Below are 21,126 nucleotides of genomic sequence, written 5' to 3' on the forward strand. Positions count from 1 at the left end.
CTCTACCATTATTTCCTTTTGAAACATAACACTTTTTAATTTTAATGATGTTCAGTTTTTCATTTGATGTTCACTTTTTCTTTTGTTGTTTGTGATTTTAGTATCCTATGTAAAGAAACATGTCTAATGCAAGATCTCAAAGATTTTCACTTATATTTTCTTATAAGAGTTTAATGGCTTTAGGTCTTAATTCTCTTGTTTTTTATAAATTAGTAAACTAAGATGATGCTAGATATTAACACTTTATATTCTAGACCTCATGCAAGGCATTCCAGTGACAGAAGATCTTTATTCCATATTTAACAAGGAGAAAGAGCATGAAGCTTTGCATAAGGAAAATCAGAGAAGTCACCAGGAACTGATTAGCCAACTCTTACAAAGTTACATGAAGTTACTGCTGCCTGATAATGAAAAGTTCCATGGGGGCTGGGCCCTCATTGACTGTGACCCCAGGTAAGTTAGAGTGGTATCCTGGTAATGTGCTTGAATTTTTGATATTGCTAAGTTTTCAAAATTAATGCTAGAACTTGTCCATAAAGCTGTGGGCACGGATGTGTGGTGCATGGCAGTTTTCAAATACAGGGCTAGTGCTCAGGCAAGCTGACTGAGGCACTTGCCTTCGGTCATAATTAAGGGGGCACCAAAATACTCAGTAATGAGAAATATTTTAACGTAATATTTGATATTAAAAAAAATTGTAAAACTATGGTTTGCAGCTGGCTGCAAGGGTTTTCCCCTCTCAGATCCAGGTTTTTGTTGATGCACATAACTCAGTGCAGCAAGAGATGCAATGATGCTAGTTACTTTGATTGGTTGTAAAGTTGTCCTGGCCTTTCTTAAAATACATAGGCCACCTAACACTTAATTATTTTTTTTTAAACAAAACCATCCAATTATAATCTTCATTATTATTAACTAGAAACATTTCAGATAATTCTAGACCAAGATCTGAGAATAAAAGGCTCTATTGAGATTTTGTCTTATTTTACATTTACTGTATTTTTAAAAGATTTTTATTTATTTATTTTTAGAGAGAGGGGAAGGGAGAAAGAGAGGGAGAGGAACATCTACGTGAGAGAGAAACATCGACTGGTTGCCTCTAATACATGCCCCAACTGAGATGAATCCGCAGCCTAGGCATGCGCCCTGACTGGGAATCAAACTGGCAACCCTTCACTTTGTAGTACAATGCCGAACCAACTGAGCCGCAGTGGCCAGTGGTGCATTTATTGTATTTTTAATAAAAGGGGCATAAAACAAGCTAGAAAGAACAATTACCTGCAAAGTATTATTTACATATATTAAACTGAGTTTTTAAATTATTGACTGTAAGTTCATAGGGAAACTTTCCATGACTTTATAATTTCATGAATTATTTAATTTTGGTAGTCTACTATATGTATGTATGCAATTTGCTGACTCTTAAAATAAGAGATGAGGTTTTTCTCACACACTATTTAGCATAATTTCTATGCTCTTGTAAGTCATTTGGTAAAAATTTTTTTGATTCTTGTACCTTGGTTTTGTTTTTTTCTCCAAATAGCAGACCAACTTAATACAGCACCAAAAAAGGAGGGGGGCAATACTTTTAATTCCCATTAAGAAATAACTGCAGAAATCATGCTTGCATTTTGCTAGCATTTTAACTTTGCACTTCAATTTTTTAAAGGTGGTGTGATTGTCAATGTCATCTTCCTTAGATCAAGTATTTTTATTTTTGTTTTGGAGATAAGTGAAATAGGAAAAGACCGAAATGGTTCATTTCTAAAGCTGACTGCTATTTTGTAAGGTCACATTACATCTGATTTCATTTCCAGGTCTATAATTCTTGTGTAAAGTTGATATCCTGTGTTAGGAGTAGAAAGAAACGCAAAGTGCATGTAGCTATGTTATTTAAAGTTTACAACAAAATTTGGGTACATACACTTGTTAAAAGTCAGTTGAAGTCTCTTGCATCTGATAAAAAGACAAATGAAAACAGTCTTCTTTCTGACAACCAGTTTCACTGGCCCAACATAAATTAATGGTACTGAAGTATATGAAAATAATGCTGAAACAGACTAGTCTTCTAGGATAAGGTCTTTAAGAAATCCTTGTTGGGTAGTTACATTCTTAAATCTCATAATAATTCTCAGCTGCCAAATGCCTACTGCAGAAATACAGTTGTGCTTCAGTTTTCTCATTTTCATTAGCTTGATGAAACATTTCAGTCTCTCTCTCTTTGATATTTTGACTTCTACCCCGCTCTAGTCCCCAGCAATTGCCCTCCTCATTTTTCTTAGTCATACACTATAAAATTTTGCTTTCTGATAACAGGGAGCCACTGATTGTCTTCTGATCATCTATGGTTAAAGCTCCTGATGAAGAATAACATCCATAGCACATGCTAGACAGGAAGTGTCACTACATCTTTCCTTTGCTAGTTGGCTCCATTTGGGCTGTACAAGTGATGAGCACATTTCAGAAAAGCAAAGCCCACTCTTCCTTCACCGCAAGTTAAGTTTTCAAATTGCAGTGCATTATCAGGTTTTCAGTCAGTGGTGCTACGCACAGAGATTACTAATGTCTCTTTCCACATTTCATAATGAATAATGAAATTCCTGCTTTCTTCCATTTCTGTGCTTTTGAGTTCATTTAGTTCTATACTTATTGTTGCCTTGTGTGTATGTAGGTCTTAACTTGGCCCAGAGCTTTTGTGTATCTGCTGGTCATACTGAGGAATGAGTGACCTCTACGTGCTCATTAAACACCAAGATCTACCTTGACAGGTGTGGCTCAGCTGCCATGGCGTCGTCCCACAAAGCAAAAGATTGTGCATTCAGTTCCCCATCAGGGCACATGCCTGGGTTGTGGGTTTGGTCCCCAGTTGGGGCATATGCGAGAGGCAACTGATCAATGTCTCTTACATCGATGTTTCTCTCCCTCTTTCTCTCTCCTTCCTCTCTCTCTAAGAATAAATAAATAAAATCTTAAAACAAAAATCAAGCACCTTCTAGAGGAAACTCATTCCCTTAAGAAAATACTACCAAGACTCCTCACGCATATAGCTCTGCTGCTGTGAGTCTCAGCCTGAGCTTTCTGCCGAGTTTGCCATTTAGTTCCTTTTTTACTTGTCCTATTTCTTAATTCTTTGTTTTAGCATATGTCTTTGCTCTAATTCTTCAGTTGTGGGCCTCTGGCTAAGCTTCTAATTTCCAATTTATTTTTAAGAGTCCCTGCCTCTCTTCTTCAGATGTCACTGCAAGATGTTTTTGTTTTCTAATTCATTCTTGAGTGATCTATTGCTACATTTGATTGTGAGCATTTCACTGCCTATTTTACTTGCCAAAGCACATTCACCACCACCGTCTTCATCCTCATCTTATTCCTTGCAGTCATTGATGAGGAAATAGGCCTGTAGCATCAGTGTCACAGATTCTGCAGATTGTCCCATCAGCCCAGGCCTCATCGGCCAAGGTGCTATCTTCCCTGTCATGTTGGTGCTAACATGAAGGCCCATGCCTGATGGAGAATGGCTCTCTGTGCCAAGTCTTCAGTACAGACACTGACTTGGGCCCAAGGAGAGATGGGCAGGACAACAGGATTATTAGAGGGAATGATGCATGGAGATCAGGGAGGCCTCAGACTTAAATTTGTCTGTGGTCTGCCCCTCAGTGACAGGTACATACAGCTCAGGTTGGAGACTCTCCACTCTGGTATTGGAAGGATCTTCTCTAAGGCTGACCACCCCAGAAGGGATTGTGCCTGACACTGGTTGAGGCATAAGCTGCTTGGGCATATGGGTTGTTTTCACCTCTATTGTAACTAGTGATGCAGTGAACAAGTTTTTATTTGAGCACTTGTTTTTCTTTTGGGTATATACCTAGGAGTGGAAATTGCTTGGTCATGAATAATTCTACATTTAACTTTTGAGAAGCCACTCAACTATTTTCTACAGTGGCTGTACCATTTTACTTTCCCACTAGCAATACATGAGGGTTTCAATTTTTCTCTGTCCTCACGAACGTTTATTTTCCCTTTTTAAATTATTCTCATGAGTGTGAAGTGGTATCTCATTGCAGTTTTGATTACATTTTCCTAGTGATAAATGATATTGAGGATTTTCCTTGTGCTTTTTGGCATTTGTTTATCTTCCTTAGAAAAATTTCTATTAGAGCCTTTTCCCATTTAAAAAATTGGGTTTTGTGTTTTTTCGTTGTTGAGTTGGGCCATATTTTTGTAAATTAAGTTTTACAGGGACCACAGTTGGGATTAGGGTGAAACAAGTGAGACAGGGTTTTATAAGTGTCGGGTCAGATCCTATCTTTTTAAAAACGGTTGATTTCTTTTGCACCCCCTTAAATAATGCACCAGAGACCACTGCCTCCCTAGCCCCACTGTAGCCACGACCCTGTTTAAATATTTGGCAGAAAGTTATGGCAAGCAGTTTACACTAGCCCTACGCCGGGCAGCAGGAACGGCTGCCGTTACTTTTCTCTTAGCCTCCTAGCCCTCCAGCTGGAACTGTCCAGCACGGCTCTGCCGGGTGCTTGGCTTCTGCTCCGCGCGCCGCCCCTCAGCCGCCAGCCCCCGGCCCCCGGCCATTTTTCCCTTCAAACACGGAGCACAGCTCGGCTATTTCCCTGTAGACGGACTCTGGCGTGAACAGATCAGACCTCTGCAGCCTCTTTGCGCCCTTTTGCTTGCGCCACCAGTTGCTGCGGGAAAAGCTCTGACTTTAATGACAGTCAACTAGCAAGCGCCTGGCGGGGAACCGCTGGCGAGAGGAGGAATCTGAAATGGGAGGGGACCAGTGTCCTGTTCAAGTGCCCCTCAGCATCTCCACAAAGGCCTCTCTTTATTTTGTCCAAGGCATCTTCTACACGGAGAGTCAATGACCACTTCTCACCCGCTTTTAGTGGAGCGGCGAGGCGGCAACGCTTAGGCATGTGACCGTGCAGGGTAGAGATGCTCGATCTTGGTGACGCAGCCCGCCTGCCAGGGTCCCTTCGAGCAGTGGGGAGATCCTTCACAAAGGCGCCAGTGAACTCTCGCAGGGTCGGGGGGTTGTGCAGAAATTGCTACCACCTTGGCGCCCCTCCTGTGTAGGACTGGGGTCTGTGATCCTGAGGGTCCCGCTGGGCAGGACCAGCCGCACATGCGCACTGGGCTCGTGCCGCGGCGGAAGTGGGCGGGCAAAAGGGACGCAGTTCTGGGCGTGGCCTGGCGCGGCACCTCTGCAGTTGCCGCAGTTGCCGCAACTGCCGCAGTCGCCGCGGTTGCTGCAGGCGTGAGGTCGGCTGTTGGCGCCTCCGAGGGAGCTTTGAGTCGTTGACGGACGAGCGGACAGACAGACGGACTGACGAGATGCCGCGCTCCCACAGGCCTCCGCCGACCTCTCAGCGGTCCGCCAATGCTGCGGGCAAAGCCACCGAGCCTAAGCCTGAAGGCGGCAGCCTGGCGACAACTTTCAAGATTTTTCTCCTTTTTGCAGGACTTATGGTTAAAGTTCCTGTGGGGTTATATTTTTCTTGTAAATTACTCCTTTTCCAAAGTCTCCTGTTAATGTCCCCTGACGACAGTGGCTTTTATGCGACCATTGTCGCAGTGGTTGGGCTGCATGTGGTCCTGTCCGTTTTTGTCTTCGTGGTGTGGAAGGAGGGTCTGACCGATTGGTGGGAAAACAAAAACGAATAAAGCAGCTTTTAGAGCTGCAGGCGTGGGGGGGCGGGGTGGCAGTATCTGACGGGGTTTTTTTTTCTTTTCTTGTCGGGAGGGGAGTCTTTTTTGTTTGTTTATGGCAGGGTGGATGGGGAGGGAAATTCAGTATTCACTGCTGCTAAAACTTAAGTAAAATGAGGGTGGGGGAGGGCTGACATTTTTCTCGACTGCCTGTTATGTGCTGTGCCAAGTGTTTTTTTTTTTAAAAGGACATGATGTTTTTGGACTGAGGATCACATCTGACTGATGTAAATATTAATGTCAAATTAGGAAACTAGGATTAGGTGACACTAATAGAATATTTTTCATATTAAAATAAGTGTTGTGACGTAGTAATTTTTATGGCTCGACTGAAGCAACAATTTTCAGAGTGCATGTAAGTATCAAAGCGCAAAACTAAATTACATTCTACAGTGCTATTATGTATTTTTGGTGAAGCTACTGGAATCATTAAATGTATGAAGTTTTTTTCCTCCACTGATTGATTAATTGGTGCTCATATTTTGGATTGATTGGTGTATTATCGGGTCCTCGCATCTTACCTCATTCGTTGTATTTTTGGGTATATTTCATTAGATGAAAACTGAGAATTTGTTATTTTAGATTAAGACTACTAGAGTTACACTGCAACAAGGTGCCGCTGACGTAAAATACTACGATTTAAGCTTTTGGTAAAATTTTCTCTGCAGTACTGGTTAAACAATGACCTCATTCTGACGCAGATTAAATACGTGACTCAAATTCAATCACAAATGATTTTTCCCGTACTGTTTCCATTTGTTTTTCAGTAGCATTTTGATAAGTCATGGCAAATAGGTATGGAATTCTGAGACAGAATTGTCCACTCATATAATGGAATTTGGAGACATATAAGAATGCAGATTAATTTCCACCTTTTGTTTGGAAAGGCTGTTGTTAGTATTAGGTGAATATTAGATTAAAAATTCTATTTGAGTTCAGATTCTCTCTGTGTTAATCAGTTGATTATTTTTAGATTTTATATGTTGACTGTTTTCTTATTTGTGATCTTAAAAAGATACATGTTTTACTGTAGTTTTTGGTTTACTGGTTTATCAACGCTCATCTAGGGTTTAACCTTTATTTTGATATTTGATTTTAGAGTGGAGGTAAATATGGCAAAAAAGGATGTAGAATAAGGAAATATTTGCTATTTTTTAAAAGCCAAGTAAATTAATCTATAATAAGGAAAATGCAAAGTAGCTTGGGCTTGGTTCCATTTTTGCACATACATTATATTTATGTAAAAAAGTTCTTTCAAAGGAAGCATTCTACACAAGTGTAAAAATATCCTTAATGTGCAGTGTCATTTCAAAGGCTAGGTCATGTGAGATAATCTAGACTATTTCTTCTTTCTCAGCTTCACATTTTTCATTCCAATTCCTCCCTTTACCACAGTCCAATCTCCCCTCCTCCCAATTATCCATTTCCCCTGCATTTCCATTTCCTCCCTCCTCCTTGGCTACCTCTGTGAGAAGGGACCTCTCTTCAGCTCCAGTCCTTTCTTCCACTCTCCCCAAGCTGGATTCCTTTTTCTTTTTTTAAAATTTCCAAATGGATAGAATATACACATTTAATTTCAGAAGTAGGACACATTGATTATTTGACTTCTCCCTCCTTCCCCCGCCCCAATCTTTTGTGTAAATGGCTCTCCAATAAAAATAAGCTTGGCAAAATGTAGATGGAAAATAAAGATACTTAATTGCTTGTGTCATGTCTGTTTAGCCTCATTGATGCTACTCACAGAGATGTGGATGTGCTGTTACTGCTTTCTAACTCTGCCTACTACGTTGCCTAGTAAGTTGCTCATTGATTTAAAGCTCTTAATTTTGTTTTTAAATCTGAGTAAATTTCCATTTTAGGAAATTAAGAATCTGGATTTGTTACATATTTTAAGAAATGTCATTAAACCCCTTTACCTTACATAACGGTTACATCACTCAGATTTCCTTTTATTAATTTGAAAATGTTATAAGTGTGTTTATGTAATATTCTCTTAGCATTTAGTATTATTTTCTATGTATCTCCTGAGTTTTGATGTGTTCCACATAATTTTTTATTGTTAACGACCATATATCATTGTTTTTATTACTGTGCCGTAGTTAAATGTTTCCCCATTGTGAGGTATTAAAAATTTTTTTTTTGCTATTGTGAATGATACAGACAGCTGTCCTTGTGCAGATAATTTTGTGAGTGTAATTGTGTGTGCACATACGAGTACACATGCACTTCTCCTTGGTTACAAGGTTATCATAGGTTATCATTTTGATTACCTCACTTGGTTACAATAATGAATGATATCACTTTTGTGGTTTCTGGCCAGAGAACACCACTAGCAAAAAAACAAGTACTTCTTCATAGCCTTGCCTTTCCCTGATTACTTTCTTTTTGGCCTTGTATGACTCTCATTATTTTAGTCACTGGCCCAGGTGCCTATTGGCATTGATCACATGGATTTTTTCTTTCTTGATTAGGATGTGATTCATCTGCTGTATTATTCATAAATACATAGCTTCAGTATATGTATTTCTGTATTTTTTTTTGCCTTTCTTTTAGGTTAAAGTTTATTTGTTTTTTTAATAAAAATTTTTATAAAACAATAATTTTTCCTGTGAATTGATTTCTTTTCATGTAAGATCTATAAACTGATTTTCCTTGAGCTATTAACTGTGTATATGTTAATCTGGTTTCATCTAGTTTTCAAAATATTTGTTTAACTGTAGGTATTGCACTATGGAAGATTTTAACTGCATAGTAGTTACTAATCTTATACCTCAGTTGACAAGACAAATGTGCTTTTGATTTTAATTCTCTTTTTAATCCCTTTTCCTTTATCTAGTTATGATGATGAAGTTGATAAAGTAAACCAGTATCAACGACTAAGTCTAGAAGACCTGGAAAAAATAGAAATAGGTAAATTTTAAGATACTAACCAAGTCATAGAAAGCAAATACTGTTTGTTCCAAGAGTAGGTCAAATTATTTATGCAACTAGGATAGCATCTTGTTAGATCCAGAAAGGGATGTTCCCAAGTAGTCTATTTTTTAGGACTATTTCTTCTATTCCTTTTTATTCTTTAGAGATTAGTGATAGATAAAATGTAATAACTAATTTTTTTATTACTTGTGAAGATTAACCCAGGGATCAAGAAAGTTTAAATATTTGAGACTGAATAAGAGTTTTGATTTATAGTCTCATCAAGCCAAATTGTCACGATAAGTTTGTATTTTGTGTGCTTTTAGATTATGAAGAAAAATGTGCTAAATACCTAATTAATGAATGTGTTGGTCTTTTGAAGATTTAGGAGAAAGTAAATGTGATATGAAAAATTTACACATATTCATTTGGGTCTTCAGGTCCTGAACCCACTCTTTTTGGCAAGCCAAAGTTCTCCTGCATGCGGCTACACTATAGATACAAAGAAGCAAGTGGCTATTTCCATACATTGAGAGCTGTAATGCGAAATCCAGAAGAGGATGGGAAAGGTAATGAAGAGAGATGAAATTAATGAGTGATAACATTAGCTACTCTTATAAGCCCAAATGGAATTTGGGGGCAGTACATGCCATTGCCAGCTAAATAATCCATAGAAATAGCTTTGTGATTTGAGACCTTGAAATAGCAACTTTGCTCTCATCAATGCAGGGAGGTTATTTGAATTGATGATGTAGTTTGGGGAAAGGGAATCTATAATGGGAATTATGTGTGTGTGGCCATATGGATGCTGGGCTTTCCCCACCACGTATGCCTTGCATGGATAGTAGTTGGGGCCCATGTCTGATTTGCTCAGAGCTGTTACCTCAGCCTCCAGCACTTCAACTGCAATTGATTTGGTTCCTTTGCTCTTTATTTACTCTTCTGTTAAAATTGGTTTTAGATTACTGAATTCATTGGGGGAGTAATGAATAAGTAGCAGTTTTCTATAAATTGAAGCAAATAAATTTGTATTTAACTGTAAGATCACAGATTTCATTTAGGGTTCTGAGGTAGAACTGCTGAGGTAGAACATATTTTTTTAATATGTTTTTGGAGAAAGTGGCAAGCAGTTTTATTTGGGTTTCAGATACCCTACAGTGCATTGCAGAAATGCTGCAGATCACCAAACAAGCCATGGGATTAGATGTACCTATTATCGAGAAAAAACTTGAGAGGTGAGTAGGCTACCTTGATTTTCTCTCAAGGATAAAGACATTTTTATCCGAAGTCTTAATTCTTTAAAAGTATTCACACAGGTTGGGGGATCACATGGTAATGACTTGGTATTTAGAGAGGGAAGAACCAAATTTCTGTGGATCAAAAACTTTTTGTTAAAATTAAGGCCATAAGTGATATGCTTTTACTCTTAAAATATACTCAAGGCAGAGCACTCAAATTTAAATAACCTTGTAGAGAAAATAGCCAATATGTTTTAAACACTAATTTTTTTTGTTAATTGTTTCTGTAGTTTTTAATGTTATAATTTTCATGTAGTCTCATGACCAGTGATCCTGCATGACCAAGAGTCAAACATTCAAGACACATGTGGCTAATAACACAATTCTTTTTATTTATAGTTGTTATGAGGGATACCAAAGAAGAAACCCCTTAGTTATATTAAGCATCCCAAATCTTTTAAAATAAATTCAGATAATCCACCGGAAACATCAGCAAATGAAATTCTTCCTCCTCCCACCTCTACTTGAATTCAGTCATTTTGGAATATGTGTAGACAGCTTTAGTTACAGTGCTCTAGATTCCCATTTATAGTTGGTGTTGCCTAGGCCAGTTGTTTAGATTGCGGATGTGGAGCCTTTGAAATGTGATTAGTTTGAATTTTGGGTGTGGGGTTTTTTTGTTTTTATTTTTTTAAGAAAAATTTATTCTCAAAACGTACAAAAACGTGGGCTGAGGAAACTGCTGGGAGGCTTCCCTCCCTTCTTCCATCCTCATCTCTGAATGCCTAGGAGAATACAGTTGAAGAAAATATGCAATAGCAAACAGTGATCAACTCTGAAGACCAAAGGAACTTGACATAACCCAGTTACTAGAAAGAGCTTCACTGAATGGGATTAAGATCCAGCAGATGTAGTAGTGTTTCCACAGCGTGGCTTTTTCTTGCACCTGATGGCCCGCTTGAGGAAGATAGGACAGAGCGCATGTAGGAGATGTCCCTGGCCTGCTTTCTTGACTTGGGGTTAAAGTCACCCAGGCAGGCCACCTGTTCCCACTCAGTGCCTGGGAACTCACCAATGTCATTTACAGAGGCTTCTGCTGCCTTCTTGTAAAATACTACCCATTGACTGTTTCAAAGACATAGTACGAAAAGATACACCTCATTATCTTTTAATATTGATTATATGCTGGAATGACAATATTTTGTACATATTGGGTTAATTAAAATACTATTAAAATTCACTTCATGTTTTTAATGTGGCTGCTAGAAAATTTTGAGTTCCATCTACAGTTCACGTATTTCTGTTGCACAATTCTGTCCTAGCATCAACTCCAAGGGGTTATCTGAGTTTATGAATTAGGAATACACTGTTTCCAAGAAATTGGGGCCAATTTAAATAAGTTTTCACTTGCTTTAATAATTAGAAATAGTATGTTGAATTCCATGGGGAATTAACTTTTTTCTCTCCTCATTTGTAGGAAGAGCAGTAAACCTCATGAAGACATCATTGGCATCAGATCTCAAAACCAAGGCTCTCTGGCCCAGGGAAAAAATTTTTTAATGAGCAAATTTTCATCTCTAAATCAAAAAGTGAAACAGACCAAATCCAATGTAAATATTGGCAATCTACGAAGGCTAGGAAATTTTGCAAAACCTGAAATGAAAGTTAATTTTCTAAAACCAAACTTAAAAGTAAATCTTTGGAAATCAGATAGTAGTCTTGAAACCATGGAAAACACAAGTGTGATGGATAATAAAGGCCAGGCAGAGTCTGAAGGGGAAATGTCTTCAGATAATGACTCCTACCACTCTGACGAATTCCTTACAAATTCCAAGTCAGATGAAGACAGGCAGCTAGCTAATTCTTTAGAGAACATAGGGCCAATAGACTATGTTCTTCCTAGTTGTGGCATTATTGCTTCAGCACCTCGATTAGGCAGTCGATCCCAATCTATTAGCAGCACTGATGTCAGCATTCATGCTCCGTCAGAGATTACTGTTGCTGCTCATGGAAGTGAGCTTGGAAAAGGCTATGAGTCTCCTTTGAAAAAAAGTCCTTCTGCTGATTATATACACACATTGACTGGCTTTGCCAAGCCTGTGGATATTTACTGCCACAGATTTGTACAAGATGCACAAAACAAAATGACCCAGCTATCAGCAACCAGATCCGTTTCTCAGCACGCTAGTGAGGAAGGAAATCAACCAACCAATCAAGTTTCTAATGAAGAAACCCGATCTGAATCAACGGAACAGATACCTTCTCGACCATCTCAATTAGATGTGTCCTTTTCTGCAACAGGCCCACAGTTTTTGTCTGTTGAACCAGCGCATTCAGTATCTCAAAAGACCCCCGGCTCTGGATCCAGCATGCTTGAACTTGAGACAGGGCTTCACGTAACCCCTTCTCCTTCAGAGAGCAGCAGCAGCAGAGCAGTGTCTCCCTTTGCAAAGATTCGGAGTTCCATGGTCCAGGTTGCTAATATCACCCAAGCCGGGTTGACACAGGGGATAAACTTTGCAGTGGCAAGGGTTCAGAGGAGCCCTGCAGAACCCGAAATGGTTCATGAAGTCCAGCAGAATGAACTTAAAAATATGTTTACACAATGCCAGACACGAATAATTCAAATTTAGTTTTTAGCCACCAATAATCCTGTGGCTTTTACTTAATCCCTCCATGCCCCTTGAAAAAAAAGGTTTCACATATTAGGCTCTTAACCTTTACTGACTTTGAATCTAGGGATCATAAATTCTCTTTATTGGTAAAGGTTTTCAAAGATTTCCAAATCTGAGAGCCAGGACAACAGAAGTGCACCATCCTACAATGTGTAGGCCTGAGTACCTTATAAAGAGCAGTTTGTCTCTTTGAAGGTAATTCAGAAATAGGTTACTTTGGGACATAGTAACCTGAACCTTTTTTGGAGTGGGTGAATGGGTAGGGTGGGAGGGTTCAGTGTGTGAAGCAGACATGTAAAGGATGGCCAAGGGTACATTTAGGGGATTAGCATTTTTAATAAATTGTTTTTCTTAGTTCATTTCTGTGTATTAACCTCTACAAGGTAAATACATTTAGTTTTTAGTGACGTTAAAAGTGTTACTAATAAGGAGAAGCATTTGAAAATTTAAAGAAAACTTGGTTTCATTTTGATGGCTTAACCATTCCCTATGAAAATTGAAGGTTATTGGCATATAGTCAAGAAATGTCTATCCATTTAATCATAATTTTCCCCATCTAAACATTTTAAATTTTCTGCCACCTTGTACACCCCAAAGTCTAGGAGCATTAAGACGTGTCAGTCAAAACCTGAGACATCAGATGTGAATACCAGCACCTATTAATTTTGCTGTTGTCAGGTAAGAATGTACATTTACTGGATATTGGTAATTCTTAAAAGAAGTCTTCAAGTTTTAATTTTCTGTAGGGGTCATTCCTTAACATCTTGTGTGGACTGTTACAATTATTGAAACTTAGTCTGACCACTGTTGTGCTAAAATTGGTTTTATGACCATAAAGCTGACCACATGGAAACAGGGCCTCTTCTATAAGCCCATACATTAAGAAAGTTGCACACTTTATTCCAAACAAGCATTGGTTTGTCTGGTATCTTTAGAGCCTTACTCTGTTGAAGTGATTCTCAGCTAAACATTATGTCTGTTGTAACTTTGATAAGTATTTCCACTTTTGTTATTTATTAGTGGTATCTCTGTGTGTGTGTGTGTGTGTGTGTGTGTGTGTGTGTGTGAGTGTGTAGTGTCAAATCTTATGACTATTTAAAAATAAAGTACCATTGTAATTTAAAGTGACAATGTATGAGAATTCCTTGAATAAATAACATTTTAAGGGTTTGATTTTTGAATCAAAGACTTCATAAGTTTTCTGTAACTAAACACTTGCTCTCAGCCTTTCCAAATATTTTAGTCTTTTTAAGTGTTTTCATGACTTTAAAAATGATGAAATGGGTCACAAACCATGAAATTTTAAAATCCAAACACTGAAAATGAATGTTTTATCTTGTTCTTTACCAACTTTTCTTGAAAATTAACTGTCTCACACCACGAGGAAATATAAGCCAAGTCGTGATAAAATGTGTCTTAAGTTCCACAGGAATTAGTTCTAAAGAGATTTTTTAAAACTAAAGAAGGCAGTGTTTAATTCCAGTTAGGGTAATGTCTGTTCAGTTTCCTGATGACTGAAATAGAGTAACATGTTAGATCAACAAGTTTAATGTCCACATGTGCAGCAAGGGAGAAAAGGATTTCTGAAGCCCGGAGTTCCCTCTCATCCTACCCCCTCAAATGGGACTTGAGTCCGAGGACACCATGCTGATCATCTCTGCTTATGGTTTTCTACCAAGAGGCAGCAGGATCTCTTTCACACAGATCTCATGGGATGAGTTTTATTTCTTTGAAAGAAGGTTTTTGCCTTTCAAGGGAACTTTTCTGCAAGACCAAGCACTTCTCTGGTAAATTACAATTTACATTGGTACAATAAACACACGGTAACTAATCTACTCTGTTGAAGTTTATTCCCACAAATCCATTGACGTTTCATTTCTAAGAGTTTGAGGAGATGTCTACTAGTTATAAAAATGAAAACCAGTCCAGAATACTAAATATAAACGATTATATACATTAGTTTATAAAAATAGATTTGAGTTAGGAAAAGTGAAACCAGTAATTTTCACTTCAGTTTGTTAGGCATAATAAATTCCTTGATTTTCAAAGGTGACCCTGTTTCCTTGGTTAGCAATATCAGTTTAGGCCTGAGGGGAGGCAGGGGGTGGAATTGAAGTAATTGTTTAACTCTTAATGTTCCAACTAGGTAAGTAAGTTACTGACTGACTGAAATTAATCTTTATGTACAACCACTGATTGCTTAAGTAATGTTCTAACCTTTCCAAACATTCTAGATGCCATAATTACACTATATTCGGTTAATTTGCTTTTAATTAGCCAAGAATGATATTTTTTGTTCATTTAAAAACATACTAAAACTGTAGTTGGTCTGGAGGAAAACCCTAGTTACAGTTTTATCAGGGCATTCTGGACTAGCAGATAATGTTAGTTGATCCAATAAAGTTCAAAATCTAATACAATCATGAAAGCAACTAAATGACATTAGGAAAAGAATTTAAAACCTTTTTTCTAAAGAAGGCGTTTTTAAAAAGTTAACTGTTTTGCTCTCTTTATATTTTGGCAAAACAACTTCATAGGGCAGAATTTGCTTAAATGAGTCCCATAATACAGTGGTTCCCAAATGCACTGGGGTGAAATGAGAAAAGTAAGGACAATGGAGTATTTTTTCAAAAAGCTACATTTATTCCATTTAAAGGAGTATCTCATTCTGAGATATTCCTCTTATGAAAAAAGTAATGATGATAGTACAGTGATTTCTCTCAGGTAACTTGGCAAAATAAATTGGCAACCTTGTCCATCTCAAAATTTGGAGAAACATTACTGGTCTGTGAACTCCAAAAGTATGGGAACCACTGCCACAGTAAAGACTAGTTTTGCAGGTTAACAACTGTTAATAGAAAAAAGGTTCTGTGATCAGATGTTTGGGAAATCATGTGAAATTCTGCAGTATCATTTCCCAAACACTTGGCCACTAAACACATTCAGATCCACTGTTAACTAGAAAGACGTAAAAATCTTAAGTGAACAATTCCTGACTTTGGAATTGCTACGATTTTCTTCAAATGAAGTTGATGCTAGCATTTTAACAGAGTCTGGCCTATGACTTAGCTGAAGCTAAGGAAATGGTATAATCAACAACATTATCTTATCAATATTAAACTTTTAATATCAAATACATTTTTTGTACATTGTTACTAATTTATATAATTATAAAACAAACTCCAAAAGCTCCATAAAATCAGCAAGGTAAAAGCCCTTACTGAATATGATATAAACTTCAGATGTCACCAGGCTTGATTTCAGGAAAAGTCATTGGTTTTTGATACAAATTATCTACAAAAACAATGTGGTATAAATGATATTTGAATTGTACAATAATGTGGCTACAATTTGCCCATTACTCTTTCATAGGTATCAGATGCTTAAAGTTCATTTCCATTCACATATTTCTGTTGTTGAAGCCTGGTTCTTCTCAAAGACTCTAGCTGCTTTGCTCTTAGCCATCGTTCTCTTGACAGTGTTGTCTGACCAGCACTGAGAGACAGAAACCTGCATTGAAGAGAGAGACAACTTAAATCTAGACCTAGGATAATAATGGTACCTTGTTTTTCATTTTTAAGACCTATAGGAATACTGGTTGAGGAGACAAGATCTCTAGTAGGGGCACAAAGAAGTCAAAAGCAAAGTCAGACTTCTACAAAGGAATCTTTTAAGGCAAATGTGGAGGGTGACTCACTTTTAGAAGCGTAAAGAACAAGCAGCATGCCTGGTGGTCCCCCAAAAGCAATCACTGGCCAAACACAAGGCCACTTCAACGAGCCACTTCACAAGGTGTTTTTAAAAGGAAAAAGTTCCTTTCTATTCTTAGAAGCCTACCTCAGTTATTTCTGAGTAAATCAGGGGCTCTATTCACACCTTACTTTAACCGACTATGTACAGACAGGTGCCACTCACCGAGCTACAATGAGCAGCTGGTGGAGATCATCAGCAGTGATGCTCTGAGGATCGTTCTTGCGCATTTCCACAAAGTCATCTTCAACTGCCTTTATTAAAAGAGTAAATGAACTTTAAAACCATTCCTTAGGAGGAAATGACATTTGCATTTAACAGGGAAAAGGGAAGTAACATGGTCCCTTAACTGGTGTAAAGCTGAGGAAGTCAGCCCTGCTTCTTAGATGAGATGACATAGATGAAAGAATTACCAAACTTGATACATATAAATTATGCTACTGATGAAGGAATTCCAAGCAAAATAAAACTCAGATTCATCTGAGAAGACCAGGCAAACAGATTGTCAGCAGTGTGCATAGCAAACATGATGCCTTTAAACACAGGGAAGAATGATATAAGTAAAAATGGTGGAGTAAAAACCTCTGAAAATTCTCTTCACCATTAACGGGGATAAGAATACTAGTAAAAATGATCAAAATCAGCTTCTTTGAAACTGTGGAAATTAAACAGATGCTTGCAGCAATCTGAGGAGCATTTATTCAAGAAAGGCAATAAGAACATTGAGCTTTGAGGAATTTTAACTTGACCTATTCCCCAACCCACACGTCCCAAGCAGCCCTGAAAATGGAGAGCCATCACCAAGGAGGGTAGTGGAGATGAGAAGTATCATTATTTAACTGTCTGGTGGTTCCCTGGAAGAACCCATTTGCAAGGTAGTCTTTAACCTGCCTTGGAGCTTGCCCAGTGTGAACAGCCTCTACCCCCCACAATCAGAAGCACTTACTATCTCGGCTGCCTTAAAAGGATAAATAGGGTATGAGATGTCCACATGTACGTGACAGAGAGAGAGATAAATTGCTAGGAATTCAGAAGGTCACGTGCATGCTCAGATCTGAGCAGACCTTAGTGCTCACCTCTGAATAACCTTGAGACGGTGCAAGCAGAAAGTGAAGGAAGGCTAGGGCAGAGTTGTAAACTGCATGGCCAGAGTGTTAAAGGCTTGCCCCAACATGGATACAGGGCCCCTTGGCTTAGATCGGAAAACATCCTGCTTCCAGGCATCTAAGGAAATTAAATTTCTATCTAATCATTGACCACTAAGCTAAAAGAGGAGGGACTTCAGTGCCCACATTCAACAAAGAACACCAACTATAGAATTAATTTGGAAAAGTCATCATACAACAAACCCTAGGGTGGCAGGACAATCTCAGCAAAGTTGACACGTTATTTAAAACGTCTGTTTTTCAACACAAAAATTAAGAGACATACAGAGACAAGAATGTGCAACCCATTCATTGGACAAAGAGAAGTCAATAGAAGAAATGCTGTCCTTGAAGAAATGCTAATATTGGACTTACTATAGACAGACTTTAAATCAGCCATTTTAAATATATTCAAAGAACTATGGGAAGCCACATCTAAGTACCTAAAAGAAAACATGAGAATCATGCTTTACCAAATAGAAAACATCGATGGGAATTATTTTAAAAGCAAACAGATATTCTGAGTTGAAAAATACAGCTGAAATTAAAAATTCACTAGACAGGTTCACAACAGATTTGAGCAGGCAGAGGAAAGAGTCAGCAAACTTTCAGTCAGGGCAGCTGGTTATCCAGTCTGTGGAATAGAAGGCAAAAAGAATGAGGAAATATGTACAGAGCCTCAAAGACTTGTGGGACACCATCAAGTGTGCCAACATACATACAGGGGAGTGGCAGAGGAAAGGAAAGGAAAAGGGGTGGAAAGAATTTTAAAGAGACAATGGTCAAAATTTACCAAATTTCTTTACAACTCCCCTAAAATGTGCATTTATCTGCTCACCCAAAAAAACTCAACTCCAAGTCAGAAAACTTGAGAGAAATCCACACCTAGGCACATCAGAGTTAAATTGTCAAAAGCCAAAGATAGAATATTGAAAGAAGAGAAAAACAACTTGTGTACAAAGAATCCTCTCATCAGAAACAATAGAGGCCAGAGGACAGTTGGAGGACTTAAAAAAAAAAAAGATTTTATTTATTTTTAGAGAGGGAGAGAAACGACAATTGGTTGCCTCTCACATGCCACTGAACAGGGGACCTGGCCTTCAAGCCAGGTATGTACCCTGATGGAATCAAACTAGCAACCTTTCAGTCTGCAGAATGATCCCCAGCCCACTGAGCTACACCAGTCAGAGCTAGGAAGACAGTCTTGATGAAGATATATATAGCCTTTTAAATAAGAATTCTAGGTCCAGCAAAAACTAGTCTTCAACAATGGAGGAGAAATTAAGACCTGTCCAAATAAGCAAAACCTTACGAGTCAATTTGTCACAAGCTGATCTGCCCTACAAGATATACTAAAGAGAGTTCTTCAAGCTGAAAAAAAAGAACACTGCAAAGTAACTGAATTCACATAAATATCACTAGTAAAGGGAAGTACATCAGTAAATATAAAAAGCAGTACAGATGTCTTGACAACTGTATAAAGCAACAATTACAAATGTTGATGGACACGTAATCTGTATGACAATAAAGCACAAAGGAAGGGAGAAGGAATGAAATTGTAAAGGAGCAAAGTTTTTGTATACTATTGTGATTAAACTGACATTAATCCCAAATAGATGGCTATAGCTAAGATGGTTAATTGCAGCCCCCAGGGCAACTACTAGAAAAAAATTAAAAAAGACATGGAAATTAAAATTATATAGAAAAATCTACTTCAAACAAAAGACTATAACAGGAATAGAGGAATAAAAAAGTCATAAGACATATAGAAAACAATGGCAAAATTACCTTATCAGTAATTACAATAAATGTAAATTGATTAACTACTTCAACTCAACACAAGGAAATTCTTTATTTTACCCCAAACATACCTTGGTTATTTCATCAGATATGCTATAGTCCAGGAATCTCAAAAGGGTCAGGTAAATGCGGAATTTGTTTAGCACAGAAGGCAGCACCGCTGAGAGAAGGCTGTTCATGTACTCCTCCATGTTTGGTGGGATCAGCTGTGGCTGTAAGTGGACCTGGCAGTCTGCCTGAAAAGAGAAACAGTACACAGTATTTTCCAATTCCTCAATTAATCAAAATGTCAGGAGGATGGATGTATCATCTCTACCAGCCCTTAAGAGAACTGAAAGTACTATTTCTCACTGAGGGGGGAGGTCACTTTTTAACATTAAACTGCATACACTATACCTACCCTCAGCAGTAATTACAAAGATTAGCCTTTCCTGGTTACTTACCTTTCCTCAACAGTATCAGCAAACATATAAAAAGGTAGCCAGTCTCTAAAAAGCAGCTAATTAAAACATTTTAGGTATTTCCTTAATCATGAAATATGTATTCTATATCTTAATCACACTTTCCCACAGAAAACTTAACCAAATGGGCCCTTTCATCCTCATTCACAGGTAGTTTTCTCATGAATTACAAGTGAGCACCACTTTACAGAGACACTCAATGCCTTCTAAACAACTGAGGGTATTTCTCCTCAATAAGCTCCGTCAGTCCCCCTGGTGATTTTACCATAGCATTTTACAACATAAAGCATAAAAATAATTATCAGATGGATTAGGAACACTTTAAAAGGAACTCTAAAATATTTCTCACAGATTGGAAGAAAACAATGTGATGGAGGCAGCAAGAACAAAGGTCTGGATGTTAATCAGGCAAGTTACGGGCAGCTTCTACTTTCTATGCTTAGATGGGGGAGTTAATCAGTTCCCTTATTAATAATCAGCAGCTAAAATTTTGAAACAAGTTTAACTTACTAATAAGCAGTAGCCAAGAGAGAAGACAAAAATAGCTATCTTTCCCATATAACCTCTCTCCATTTAAAAATGACTCATCGTACCGGTAGCAGTGATCTTCCCTCTGAAGTAATCAAAACATTAATATTGCAGGGGAATTCCATCTGGTGGTAACTGAAATCATAATCCACCTTCTGCCAAGTTATAAGGTTGCTCAGGGCCGTCACATTATGAACACCTGCAAAGGCAAGAAAATAAATTTTTAGTTATTTCATTTTAATCACCTAAACAAATTACCATATTTTGCTGTGTATAATGTGCACTGTTTTACCCAAATTTCTGAGGGAAAAATAAGGGTGTGCATTAGACATGGGTGTAATGATTACATACCATGGGCATAATAATCCCATGTATAATGCGCACAGAGCTGTGGGCACATCACATAGAGGAGTGCATCATACACAGCAAAAATACAGTTTTGCTGACACTGATTATAAGATGTGAGGTTTCTACTTTTTTAAAACAGTAAATGAGACATTGTTCAATTCACTAAGCTAAGTGTTCATTTGGTAATGGGCTTCCCACACCGTATTTGTCAAGCTAGGCAAATGTATTTTGGGGGCAAAGATGCCCCCCCCCAACATCTAAACTAGCATCTAGTATGCAAATAGGCACAAAAAATAGGTTCTGAATTAAGTACGATTAGTTTCTATGTGGTGTGTTCAAGAGGACTAAAATAATATGGTAAAACTAAAATTATATTTACAGAGATGAATTTCACTGATATGCTACTCATTTTTGCCATATATGTACCCAGGCTACACTGTTTTTAATTTTCCTCTTGAACTTATCACCAGCATAGTGTCTTAATTCTCACTTGAGCACAGATAAAGCTATCTGCTTTCTTAAAGTTTTATAATGTTCCATAAACTGG

At 37.9% G+C, this 21,126-nt stretch overlaps 2 protein-coding genes across 4 annotated transcripts in view; one reads left to right on the forward strand and one right to left on the reverse strand.

Moving 5' to 3' along the window:
• The window catches only part of INPP5F (inositol polyphosphate-5-phosphatase F), a 74,367-nt gene extending 59,934 nt beyond the window's left edge, over window positions 1-14,433 (forward strand). The window contains exons 15-20 of one of the 2 annotated variants that reach the window (XM_054581608.1): window positions 255-453; window positions 7,444-7,515; window positions 8,558-8,631; window positions 9,075-9,203; window positions 9,782-9,869; window positions 11,350-14,433. In XM_054581608.1, the coding sequence (XP_054437583.1) occupies window positions 255-453; window positions 7,444-7,515; window positions 8,558-8,631; window positions 9,075-9,203; window positions 9,782-9,869; window positions 11,350-12,505 (1,718 nt within the window). In that variant the 3' untranslated portion in view covers window positions 12,506-14,433. The remainder of the gene's footprint in view (window positions 1-254; window positions 454-7,443; window positions 7,516-8,557; window positions 8,632-9,074; window positions 9,204-9,781; window positions 9,870-11,349) is intronic. The other variant, XM_054581609.1, reaches the window with a different exon arrangement.
• Window positions 14,434-15,169: 736 nt separating this feature from the next.
• MCMBP (minichromosome maintenance complex binding protein) overlaps window positions 15,170-21,126 on the reverse strand; it is a 33,462-nt gene continuing 27,505 nt past the window's right edge. For both annotated transcript variants that reach the window (XM_054581612.1, XM_054581611.1), the window contains exons 13-16: window positions 20,297-20,430; window positions 19,314-19,478; window positions 16,463-16,551; window positions 15,170-16,057 (exon numbers count right to left, since the gene is read on the reverse strand). In XM_054581612.1, coding sequence (XP_054437587.1) covers window positions 15,931-16,057; window positions 16,463-16,551; window positions 19,314-19,478; window positions 20,297-20,430 — 515 coding nt within the window. In that variant the 3' untranslated portion in view covers window positions 15,170-15,930. The remainder of the gene's footprint in view (window positions 16,058-16,462; window positions 16,552-19,313; window positions 19,479-20,296; window positions 20,431-21,126) is intronic.

Source organism: Pteronotus mesoamericanus, unplaced genomic scaffold (genome assembly GCF_021234165.1).
Source record: "Pteronotus mesoamericanus isolate MK-2021 breed Mesoamerican mustached bat unplaced genomic scaffold, CSHL_Meso_final contig_657, whole genome shotgun sequence".
Classification (NCBI taxonomy): domain Eukaryota; kingdom Metazoa; phylum Chordata; class Mammalia; order Chiroptera; family Mormoopidae; genus Pteronotus; species Pteronotus mesoamericanus.